At 47.8% G+C, this 13,231-nt stretch overlaps 1 protein-coding gene across 1 annotated transcript; it reads right to left on the reverse strand.

The window, feature by feature from the left end:
• Nucleotides 1–955: 955 nt before the first annotated feature.
• On the reverse strand, nt 956–1,970 carry LOC124651582 (protein EXORDIUM-like 2). The gene has a single exon (XM_047190643.1). It carries the CDS (start codon nt 1,968–1,970, stop codon nt 1,008–1,010), a length of 963 nt encoding a protein of 320 aa, XP_047046599.1. The 3' UTR covers nt 956–1,007.
• Between the last annotated feature and the right edge of the window lie 11,261 nt (nt 1,971–13,231).

A 13,231-nucleotide genomic window follows, 5' to 3' on the forward strand; every position in this document is an offset into this window, starting at 1 on the left:
GTGGCCGGTGACGGACCGTCGTAGGCGATGATGGCCTGTCCGGCGCGTGGCACTCGCTGCTCTACGGTGCCCCGCGCTTTACGGAAGATGAAGTCGGCGTGGACTTTGGGAACCCGGATTACCAACCCGGTTCCTTCCGGTGCAAGACTCGCCGACCTCGAGTCGGTCCGAGGTACGAGACCCCCGGTCGGATATGGCTTGTAGAAGCCGGCCCGGCTACTGACATTGGCAGCCGTAGCCAGGCCGACTAGGACCTAGAGCCAGCCGGCTTCCGGACCAGCCGGCCACGGCGCCAGCCGGCTGCTCATCAGCCGGCCTTTGCCGCCAGCCGGCCAGTGGCCAGCCGGCTGCTCCGCGTCCATTGCCCTACCCGGGGTCTTCCCCCCGACACAATTTTGTATGACTTCGCATTTCATGGACACGGTTTTGTATGAAAATGCACATAGTGGACAAGGTTTTGTGAATTACCTCTACTTAAAATTTGCATAGTGATTCTAGCAATTTACGTGTACAACATTATCAATTTGAAAACTAGGGCGAATCCAGCAAGGAAGAACTTCAATAAGCTGCTGATAGTTGGCACTAGAATTTAGCAAATCATGTGGCAAGCATGAAGTTCACTGTTCGTGCCTTTCTCGGCGCTCTTCTCACTTCTCAGCTACAGTAATAAAGCAGAGTACATGGCGGCGGTTCGCTCGACCTTAATCACGGCTGTCCGAAACGAGACCAATCATACCACGAGCCAACAAAGATCGTCAGCAACAATGCCATAGTACAGAACACGAAGATTAAAACCTAATATTATCACAGACACCTAATATTTTTTTCTTTTCGATTCTGACCACGAAATATTCACAAGAACAATTAAAAACACACATCCACGCGAACATACAGACGAACATCGTCACACATCCCGATCATTCCTTACACCAAGCCCCAGCCATTTCGCCCTACTGCAACGCATCGATTATTACTCCCATCGCACCTAGTCTCGATCTTGATGTGTTCTACACGAGCGTAGAGCACTGCGAGGTCTTGGGGTCCCACATGGCCGGGAGCAGGAACCGGCGGCCGGCGACCCCGACGGCGTTGAAGCTGGCCCCTGTCGCGGCGTCCACGGACAGCTGTCCGGGGTACCCCGGGTAGGCGCCGGCGCCGAACACCCCGGTGCACGCCGTCACGGCCTCCAGCGGCGCATCGGCGGGGCCCTGGAAGTACCCGCCGCCGTACGGGTTGGTGACCGCCCCGGCGAGCAGCGTGGCGAGGTTGATGACCACCCCGTCCATCCCCACGTCCGCGTTCGGGGCTACGAGGGGTGGTGCCTGCGGGCCGTACGTCGGCTGGTGGAACGGCCACGCGCACTCCCCCGCGCACTGCTCCGCCGAGTCGCCCACCCACACGTACGCGAACCGCCCGCGCCCGCGTGTGGCTGTGGCTGTGGCCGCGGCGCGGGTGCTCCCTTTCGGCGGCGCGGCGGACGCCGAGGCGTGGAGGCCGCAGCGGGAGAGGCAGAAGCCGTCGACGAGGACGTCGGGCGCGGTGATCACGACGGCGACCGAGCCGCGGTGCGGGGAGAGGCGCGCGGCGAGGGACGCGAGGTCGGCCTCCGAGAGCCGCCGGCCGAGGGAGAGCGACGGGTCGAGCACCTGGCGGCCGAGCGCGAGCCGCGCCGCGCCCGGGTGGTACCGCGCGGTGGTGGCCCACCACGACGCGACCGACGGCGAATGGGCTGGCGCGGGGGAGGAGAGGGAGGCGACGAAGTCGGCCACGGTGGCGCGCTGCGCCGGGGTGAAGCGGCCGTACCAGAGCAGGTTGACGGAGTGGTTGCCGGTGAGCAGCTGGCCGTGGTGGTTGGTGAGCGTCACGGGAGCCTGGGTGACGAGGAACAGCTGCCGCGGCGTGGCCGCGCCGGTGCCGACGACAGCCACCGCGAGGAGCAGGATGAGGAAGCTGTGGTACCAGTGGGCCATGGCTGGCAGTGAAATCCCAGTGGGAGTGTGTAGGGGCTGGGTGGCATGAAGCGGGGTGAGCGGGGTTTATATAGGAGGTTAGGACGGAGCGGGCCAGGCCATGGCCCATGCGGCGGGCCGTGGGCCGTGCGGGACTTTTGAGGACGTGTTTCGTGGAGACGTAGCATTTCTTTATGAAAAAGTTCTGCGAAATTCGGGATAGTGGGCCCATGTGCAGAGGGTAGTGGTAGGTCCTTTGTCAGTGGATGGGCCTCTGCTTCCTTCCAACGGAAGGGACGGAGTATTTTGAATGTGCTCATGGTGGTGGGCAGGCCTGAATTATCTCGGGTTTCGTGCATTGAAAAAACCATGGAGCACGAGTGTTTGTGTGACAATGTCAGAAACCATGTAATCTCCATCTCCACTATCTCCATCTCCACTAATATAAAAAGAGAGAGAGCTGGAGATCCAAATGATCTGAACCCTTCACTAAAGAAATCGAACGACCTAGATCCACCCAATGTTGAGCACCTCAAACGCGTTGAACGCTGAGTAACCACGTACCGCTTCATTCCTCAAAGAGCAGTTTTTTTTTTTTTAGAAACAAGAGCAGTTTTTTTTTTGAACATCAAAAGAGCAGTTGTTCAGCTCCTACGAGAGGCCGAGACCGAGAGTAACCAGCGCATCGCCGCCACCGTACGCTCTCCCCGCGACGAACTGCGGCGCCCTCCAGAACCACCCTCTCGCCGGCGACGCTGAGACCCACCATCGCCGCCGCCCTCAGTCCTCCGTTCGCCTCCATCCGCACCTCTATGTCCTCCACCTCCATACGCGCCTCCCCTCCTGCCCTATCCTCTCTTTTTTTTGCGAGTGACCTCCTGCCCTATCCTGATCCCTCGCGCTCCCCAAGTGAGTCGCCGCAAGAGCCAACGCTGCAGTCCGCCGTGGAGGACGCACCTGCCACCGCCGCCAAGGAGGCCTGAAGACGTGGGTATGGCTCTGCTTTAGCAGTCTGATATACAAATGTTTATTTTATGCCACACCGACAGAAATACCATACTGCTTGCTGGGCAGTAACATTTAAGAATTAACACAAGCTTTGTATTAGCAGATGCTGCTGAACTGAGTCAGACTGCAAATTGGTTTTGTCTTTACTTTTCCAGAGTGATGCAAATCATTTTTTAACATCAACAATTAACTTCACAAAAAAATGTCAGAAAAGTATGAACTGATTGCGCAGAAAATATTATTCACTATATTTCATCTGCCTTGTCCACGATAGTTGTGAAGAGAATGCCGTATTGCATGAGAAACCTACACTCACTTCACATGAGGAAAAATAACAATACAATAATTTTTTGTAGATTGCCACCAGATTCATGCGATAATTTTAGCTGCTATTCATATATAAAACTGCAACTGAGAGCAGAAAAGATTAAGTACGTACTCTGAATTTACTCTATCCTTATCGTTTTTTGTGTGGCATGGCTGAATTCAACTTTCTCCAAAGAATAAGTTCAGTTATTGCAAGACTCGAAATCTTATTGCAACCCTGTATTACAAGAATTGAACTCTTATATTCTGTATGTTCAAGTGTACTGTTCTCATATTACTTTATAGGTTCAGTTATAGTTCTTTTGGAACAAAATGGAGAAACCTTACACTCTCACTTGACTTAGGGACAAAATCATTGTAGATTGCAATGATTGATGAAATAATTTTATCTGCTATTTATATATGAGATGGCAAGCAGATAGTTATAATACAGTTTTTTTTAATCTCTGATAAGTTGACAGCAGAAAAGATAAGTATGCACTCCTTATCGCTTTTTTGTGGTGGCTGAATTACAACTTTCTTCAGTGAATATGTCATTAATAAATAACCGGTCTGAAAAAAATCTCAGAGGGGATTGGGATTTCCGGTAACCACGGTTACCGAAGATAACCGGTCAAATACCGGACGAGATTCTCAAACAAAATTTGAATTTCAAACTGAAAAATATCTAAATATTTTGAAAATAAGGTTTGGAGGAAAAGAAAGTGAAAGATTAGGACAAAGGAATTGGGGCATGGGGTCATAGTGGAGAGAGAACACATACGGTTTAGGTTGAACTAACCAATCAGTCTAAATTCAAAACAAATTCAAATGGAATGAGATTTTTTGGCTGATAAGTTCATTTTACCAGAGGGGCTGAGAATTCCGGTTACCGGCCGGTAACCGCGGTATTTCATCCGGTAACCAAATCCCCGATTTATTGCAAGATTTGGACTCTTATTGCAACCCTGTATTGCAAGAATTGAACTCTTATTTTCTACATGGGTAAGTGTACTGTCCTCGGATTACTTTATAGGTTCAGTTATACTTCTTTTGAAACAATATGGATTTCCAAATATGTCAGGAATAATGTATAAAGGTGCAAATTTCAGCTTGCCCAAACTAGCTCAAATACTCAATGCTATGTTCTCCACATGTTGGGTATATGTTTTTATCCCTTTCATGTTTACTGATTATAGTGTTTCCCCATTAGTTGTTCACATCACATTCTTTGCCCGTGAAGAATATTCGTCTACCTGCGTTCCCTCTTGGATCAGTGGAGCATTTCCTGTTTACAGATCTAACGAACACGACTATAGATATGAATGCTAATCCCACGAGTGGTAATCTACTGGAAAAGAAACAAGGCTGAGAATGTCTCCTATGGCTGAATATATTTATCCTAGAGGTTTCTCAAGAATTGCGCCGATTGTATACAAGTGAGGATGAGTAGAATGCAAAATATTTTGGAAAGAGCATGACAAATTTCAACTCTCACTTCTCCTTCACGAGGGTTTGAATCGATTCGAATGAATTTTTTTATTATGATTGATATAACTATTATATCTTGATAAATTTATGAGTCAATAAAACGTGCATGTGCACGTGCCCCATTACTAGTGTAGTAAATATCTTTCCGTTCTGCATTTGTGTTATTATTGGTTCTGCAGTATTTATCCTTTCAATGGCCAGATAATTAAATTTTTTGCACGATATTTGATCCAAGTTAGTATCACAGTTTTTCGAAAAAATTAGTACGCTCTTTGATTCAAATTATTTATCAACAGATGTTAGTACGCTCTTTGTCTGTCTAGCTTTCTCGCAGAACAGGGCAAGCTACTTGGCTCTCATTTGTCACGTGTTTCTAAGTCAAAAAAATAATTGGTGTATAGATGGGGAGAGGACAGAGCACCATTGACACAGTGTAAAGCGTAAAGTTCCAGCTCAAGCGACGCCTTAGATAAGGAATCTGTCTGCTTTGCAGAGTAGCTAGTCACGTGCATTTTGTTAGGAGTACTTGTTAGGGTTACTAATTGAACTTTTCGCGTCTTACTGATAAGGCATAGGTTAAGGGTCGTGGTCCTGCCAACATGCATGCATTTCGTTCTTGTGGATCGGGAGTCATGTGTTCCGTGAGCTATTTCTTTAGTTTTCTCTCAAATTTTACGAGTAATTGCTTTTCGATCACAGACAACGCGTACGAGTACAAAGAACGGCGTTCCCCAAGGATACATGGATTTGATGCGCATGGGCAGCATGGGCACTAGTGCTCCCTTTGGTTTTAGTTTTTTGAAACGGATTTGCTAATTCTCAGACGCCTGAGAATTAGTTAAATCTCAGTCGACTAAATGGATGTTCGATTTGAGCGCTAAGATTCGCGCTATGTTCTGTCGTTCTCATGCCGTGTACACAGAAGACGTGGATTGTACGTGTGTTGGGCTGTGTGTTTTGTCCGGCCCATTTGATTTATACATGTACCTACCAATTTGGACTTTGTTCTATGCATGTGGGCTATTCATCTTTTCTTGCTTAGCTATTCTACGTGTGTGTGCTTTGTTATTGTGCACGTGATGTCCTGTTTTCATCTTTAAACGGGCAACCACGATGGTTGTTTTGCCGGGTGGTTCTTTGTTGTTTTCTTTGTATCATTTAATTTCTGAATTTTATGATTACTAGCAAAAGTGCCCATGCGTTGCAACGGGTTTATTTTTATTTAGTACAATTTATTATGCCTGATATTTTTTATAACCCGTCACGTGCATAATTATTTTTTGAGGCCGGTCAAAATAACAAATAATATTATATTACTGAGCAGCACATACTTTACGCTCAATTCTTCATAATATTCCTTCATCCAAAAATAATTGGGTTAGATTTTTTCTAGATTTGTATGTCTCTACACACACTAAACTGTCTAAATCGTACGGCCATCTTGTTTTGCCATCGGGTCCGTAGCCCCAACAACTATCTCTCAGCTCTCTCCCCACCCCGAGCGTAGCGACCACGAGCCGCTCGCTCCTCCTCTCAGCACCTGCCCCGCTCGCCTCTCTCCTCTGTGGAGCCACGCAACAAGCTGCGGCCCCGCCAGCTTTCGCTCCGCCGGAATCCCGGCCCCTTGCCTCGCCTCCCAGCCTTGCTGGGCCGCCGGACCTCGCCTCCATTCCTCCGCCCACCGGCAGTGCTTGGCGCCGCCACGCGCCCTGTCTTCGGTTCCTCTGTGACGCGCCTGAGCGCCCCCACGCCGGCCTTCCTCTTTTGCATCCCCACGGTGCTCAGCTAGGGCTCGTTCCTTCGATCTCACCCCGCAGCTCGACTTTCTTTCCAGTCTCGTCTGTGCATTCTGTTTTTTTTTTCTTTCCTTCCATCCTCTCTTTGGCCATCGTTCTGGTATTTTTAATACCCCACACATGATACGACGGGTCAGCAGTGCATGCTATTTTGGGGACACCTTGCTGATAATCCAGGCAATTAGCTAGGTATATGAATAGGTGCAAGTCCGTACAATAAAGCGAGGTGGGATTATTGAACTATACATTTTCGTCCTGTTATATTTTGGGAGAGAACCGGCAGGTGGAGGCCTGGTTCTGGTTCGTTTCTGAAGTGCGCTGGGCCGACAACAAATGCTTTCCAAGGCCCACTCCGGACGGACGAGATGCAAACTGTTTCAGATTTACGATGAAACGAACCGGTACACCGTATACGGTAATTTGACTTATTATGTGATAGGACAATGCCCGCACGTTGCTGCGGAATAATAGATTGTTAACCTTGTAGATTCTATTTAGTGAATATGTCTCGCACTATCACAAATTGCGCATGCGTTATAGGGGTTATTTAAGATTGAATATTTTGATTTGGCGTTAGAACGTCTCACTTATTGCACGGCTTAATATTTTATCGATATGCCTCGCCCTAGAGCTCGATTCCCTCGCAATACCTCCCCCCCCTTATTTCCTTGTGGCTCTTCCTCACACGAACGGTGTGCGTCGACCGACGCTCGCCACCCCGCCAATTTTGTGGCACCCTTTCCAGACCCGTTTCTAATATGTGAGCTCTACTTTGGGGCGGCGGCCTCCCCCTTTTTTTGTTGCTTCCTTTATCTTTTTCCCTTGTTTGGTGCTTCCTTCCATATAATAATTCAATAGTTCCTTCTTAGACTAAGAAATTGTGGTGCTCATGCTTTCCTAGATGGCTTGCTGATTGAGAAAACTTGCGTATGTGAACCGGCGGTGATACTCAGTTTAACAAAGCAAGGTGGGACTAATTTAGACATCGGGACGGTAGAACTAATCTAGATATCTTTTTAACAATATGATGGAACCGATGTAGAGCTGGGCCTAGCAACGCACCTACGATGGCCCATCTTGACCCGAGCGGGGATATCTCTAGGCGATGTAGGACCACATAAATAATTAGACGACCCAAGCGAAGGGGTCAGGAGTCCTACCGAACCAACCTTACTTCCTTCATTAGTAGGTAAAGATAGATAGAAAAAGTACTCGTGCGTTCCTATGGTTAAAAAAGTTAGACCTATATACATACATAATAAAGTGATCCATTAAAACTGAGCAAAAGAAATAAAATAAATAGTCTATTAAAGTTGAGCAAAAGACAGTAAGAAATCAGGAAGGAGAATGCGAATATTTAGATTGTTTTCTTACATTGTTTTTTCTGAAATCTTCTAAAAGGAATTTTTATGGAGGTTGTCAAAAATACTATGTAAAAATAATTTATGAAGGTGGTAAGAAGAATTAACCTCGTTCGTTGATGTATATTTTCTGGAAAGCCACAACACCTCAACGAAAAAGTGCCACTACTTTTTTTTTCAACCAAGGCGTGAAGATATCCCCAAATCTCATCTGTCCATGGATCCAGTTTCAGCCAGCGTTCCTTTGGTCGTTGCCACACAGAGAAAAATCTCTCCATTCATTCTCTACAAATATCGCACCCCGCCACAACAATCATCACCAATCCACCTCCTCTCCCTCCCCTGCATCGAGCTCAGAGCAGCGGCGCAACCTGAGCCAACTCGGCATCTTGGACACGAATCGTGTCGCCAGCCCCTGGCTATTCCCCAGAGCCCCACACAGTTCATCTTTTCCTCCCCTTCCCTCCGTCCGTCTCGAAATCCTCCATCACCATGTATTCCCCTCATCCTCTTTCGGTCTTTCCCTTCATGATGTGGACGATAGTATATGCCAAGCGATTTAGATCGAGGCTATTCATGCAGGTAACATAGGCAACACCCTCCTTTAATTCATAGGAGATTTCCGACCAAGTAATCAGTGGTGCTAATTCTTGTTGATTCACCTTGCTGATGTTCCAAGCAAATCGAGTGTATATAAACCGGTTGGAATCATCATAAGGAAACGATGTGGGACTATTTGAGAATAATTTGATCGGTTGCTGGTTTGCCTAAATACCAATACACAAGCCCACCAAATGGCAGGCCCAAGAGGAAGGCCAATGTGCAGGGGTGAGTACGAGACGCCTGCGTGGGCAGGAGAACGCACGCGCTGATATTTTTCTTCCGAGACGAAACGTTTTCTTCGTATTTCGGTGGCATTAACTGTAATTTCATCTGAAAATTAGGGATGATTAAAAAACGGACGAAAATTTTGGGGAGAAACCTTGCTTCCTTTATTAGTAGGTAAAGATTTTTTGTAATACTTTATTTTTGTTTTTATTCTATTTTATTATTTTCCCCTTTAGGTTTTTTTGTTTTTTCTCATTTTATCTTTACTCTATTTTTTCTGAGTTGCACGTTGGTTGCAACTGTGATTTTTTCAGTTGCACATTGGCTGCAACTGTGATATTTCTAGTTACACACAGGTTGCAACCGTGATTTCTCTAGTTGTATATGAGTTGTAAGTGAGATTTTTTTTTAGCAACAGATGAGTTGCAACTGATATTTTTCTAGTTGCAAATGCGTTGTAATTGATATTTTTTCCTAGTTACAAATGTGTCGCAACTAAGTATTTCCACTTAAACCTAGGTTGCTACTGACAATTTTTACTTGCACTTGGGTTGCAACTGCAATAGTTGCATGTGGGTTGTAACTGCGATTCTTTCCAGTTGCATGTGAGTTGGAACTCTGATCTTTTCAGTTGCACGTGCGGTGCAACTAAGATTTGTTCAGTTACACGTGGGTTGCAACTACAATGTTTACAGTTACACGTAGGTTGAAACTGTAATATTTCCAGTTACACATGGGTTGAAACTAAGAGTTTTCGCTGTTACATATGAGTTGTAACCACGAATTTCTTAGTAGAAAATGTGTTACGACTGATTTTTTTTTGACGGTTTTACGACTGATTTTCCAAGTTACTTGTCTCTCAGTCTCTAGTACGTCCGGCGCTAAGCTAAAAAGCGTAGAAATAAATTGGTTCGTGTGTCCAGCTTCCAGCATAGTACATGAAAAAATGGCCCATCAACCCGAAGCCCAACAAAACAAAACGTATCAGGCCAGTAGTTCAGGTAATCGATCGGGATCCATTCAAAAGAAAAGAACTAATCGATCGGGATTTAGCTAGAAGCGAGAAATCAGGTCGACTGAGAAAATTCTCAGTCGCCTGTGACCTAGGCGCGCCCTTTTTGAAAGTTTCAAAATCTCATACTTTTATGTTCTCAAAATTTATGGTGTTAAATATATAGATAGATATGTACGTGAGAAGTGTATGCAAAAATGTTTCGATAAAAAATACTTTAAATTTTGTGAAATAAAAAATAAATTTCTGACAAAAGGATACGCTATTGTAATACTATTTTACTACCATTTACTGTTAGAAATTTATCTTTTTTATACTTTTAAAAATACAAAATATTTATTTAATGGGATTTTTTTCATACACCCTATCCGTATATATTTACTTATATATTTAACGCCATAATTCTTTAAGACTTAGAAATATGAGGTTTCAAAATTTTCAAAAATCTGAAAACGAAGAGAGCATTGGCATCCATATGTAAAAGACACTTTCCGGATTAAGGTCACTTCCGTCTCATCTCAGACATTGTTTTAATCGCAAACAGTGCTGCACACTGTACTCCAAAACTTGTTTATTGCCCTTGCAATGTAGTAGACAGATGAACTGTCCTAGCAACCTATGACTCCACCAATTGATGTATGGCTGTCTCGCAAAGGATAAACATGTGCGGAGCTAGCATTTACGACCGACGTCACAAGTCCTCGGCCCTCATAAATCAGCATGGCCGATGGCTAGGCTTGACACGGAGAGGGGTTAGAGCATCTCCAGCCGCGTCCTCCAAACCGTCCCCCAAAGCACGCCGGATCGAGCGTTTGGGGGATGTGTTTTGTTCGTGCCGCGTTTGGGGACGTCGCTCCCCAGCCGCGTCCCCCAAACGCCGCCCCCAAACATTAAAAGTACTTTTTTTAGCTAGAGAAAAACTATTTACTAATATTCAAATCGGTTGAACATAAACAAATTATATATAAAACTTCGGAAAAATATAATTAAATACATATAAACTATCTACTTCTTCTTCTTTGCTGATGGCTCTCGTCGTCGTCATTGCGGTGGCGCTTCCTGCTCGTCACCTCTTCCGAAGAGGCGGTGTCGGCGCCCGACGCGTCGGAGTCCTCCTCCTCGTCGGCGGTGCTCGTCGGCTGCGCCTTTGCCTTTGCCTTGGCCTTGGCCTTGGCGGCCTTGGCCTTGGCCGCCTTCGCCTTCGCACGGGCCACCGCCGCCGCCGCGTCCTCGCTCTCTTCTTCCTCCGCGTCCTCCTCCCAGCCCCAGCCCATTCCTCCTCGCCGTCAACCGGCGGCGGGGAATCGTCGCCGCTGCTCGGCGTCCCGGCTCTCTCCCACCAATGGCGCCAGCCGGCAGGCTTTCCTCGCTGGAGGTGTCGGACGGGAGCCGGGAGATGTAGCTCATCGTCGCCGGAGGTGTCGGATGGAGGCTTGGATGAATGGTGGCGTACGTACGGCGTACGTACGGGTCTTATTGAGCGCGGATGAACGGCGGCGCGAAGTCAAAGAGAGCAGCGGTTGCTCTTCCGAGGAGTCGGCGCTCCATTCCGGCGGGGTTGGCGCGTCGCCGACGCGGTTGCCAATGCGACGGTTCCGCTTCACGGCAACCTGCACTGTCGCTACGTATGTGGCGGTTGAGCGTCCGAGCCGCCGACGGGTCCGGCCCGCGCCTCCTCGCCTCTCATTTCGTTGTGTCCGGCGTGCCCGGTGCGTCCCACGTGGGACGGGGACGGCTCGGGACGCCGGACACCGTATCGGACCGCGCCGGACAAAAAGGGCCTTTGGGGCGCGCGGCTGGGAACGTTTTTTTGTCCGGCGCGCCCCAAATCGCTTTGGGGGACGGTTTGGGGGACGCGACTGGAGATGCTCTTAGATATGCGGCACTTGCCACGCGATGACCTTATCATACGTGTAGGACCCGGTGTATAATCTAAAACAGCGATTCATTCCATTTGTGTAGTTTCCGCTGTGGATATAATTCAGGTTGGGCTGTTAGACCATCTCGAGCCGTCTCTCCGCCGAGACTTCTGGCAGCCATTTTTTTACATTCGGACGGTGTTATTTGCCTCAGTCACGTCTCCGACTCCTTATTTCTCTCGGATTTGGTCTTTAATTCATCCGGAGAAAACATGCCATCCCCGGCCCTCCGGGATGCGCTCGGGGACTCCGTACAAGAGAATGCGGGGATGGGCCCGCTCTGTCGGCGAGAGAACACACCAACCCCACCACTTTCTCGACGCAAATCCCCACTTCCCTCTCGTTGCTCTGTCGCCGCCGGCACCATCCCTCGCCAATCCGCCGGTCGGTTGCCTGAACTCCGTCGTCCCTCTACCCAACAGCCTATATTCCGCTTCGTCGTGCCCTCTCCTATATTCCGCTGTCGGGAAACTCCCTCACATCACGCCTCGTCGACACGCCCGACAAGTGTTCGCCCAATTTCCTTGCCGGACATGGACTCCGACGAGGAGGAGGAGGAGCAGATGTTCGCCGAGATTTTTGAAGAAGAAATGGCAGCCGCCGCCCAAGACGAGGGGCACATGTTGATCCTAACTTTCTTGTCCGGCTTGTACGCCGAGATAGCCATTGTTCGCCGTGGTGGGTCGACACCAGGTCGCGGAAGTGCAAGCCGAGGCAGCGAATGGAGGGCTACTGCATGTTGTAGTCGCCGACGACCCATTGCACGGTGGGACTGTTTTTAGGTGTCGTTTCAGGATGAGCCGGAAGCTCTTCCTGAGAATTGTGTATGCCCTTCGAGTGTACGAGTCCTATTTCAGATGCAAGTTCGATTGCACCGGCATGGCCGGGTTTTCCGCCCTCCAAAAGTGCATGGTGGTTATATGGATGCTGGCATATGGAGCTCCTGGTGATTCTGCAGATGAGTATCTTCGGATGGCGGAGTCCACCGCCCTTGATTATTTCTACCAGTTCTGCAAGACGGTGATAACAGTGTTCGGGGACATCTACTTGAGATCACCCACCGTCGAAGACACTGCTGATGTCTACGCACGCTCTATTCCTGTAGACAGTGTTGGGCCTCCAAGAGCAGAGGTTTGTAGAACAGCAGCAAGTTTCCCTTAAGTGAATCACCCAAGGTTTATCGAACTCAGGGAGGTAGAGGTCAAAGATATCCCTCTCAAGCAACCCTGCAATTAAGATACAAGAAGTCTCTTGTGTCCCCAACACACCTAATACACTTGTCAGATGTATAGGTGCACTAGTTCGGCGAAGAGATAGTGAAATACAAGTAATATGGTTGATTGTAAGTAGTAATTACAATCTGAAATAAAAATGGCAGCAAGCGAACATGTAGCAGAACTTGTTGGAAACGGTGTTTCAATACTTAGAAACAAGGCCCAGGGATCATACTTTCACTAGTGGACACTCTCAACAATGATCACATAATTAGATAACTTCTCTTCACTTGTGCTACTCTGAATTACTCTCCTATTGGAATCACTAATCATCACGTAGTGGCTAC

The sequence above is a fragment of the Lolium rigidum genome, chromosome 1 (genome assembly GCF_022539505.1).
Source record: "Lolium rigidum isolate FL_2022 chromosome 1, APGP_CSIRO_Lrig_0.1, whole genome shotgun sequence".
NCBI lineage: Eukaryota > Viridiplantae > Streptophyta > Magnoliopsida > Poales > Poaceae > Lolium > Lolium rigidum.

Excerpts from the sequence above, each read along its gene's own strand:
- LOC124651582 (XM_047190643.1), bottom strand. The coding sequence starts at position 1,970 with ATGGCCCACTGGTACCACAGCTTCCTCATCCTGCTCCTCGCGGTGGCT.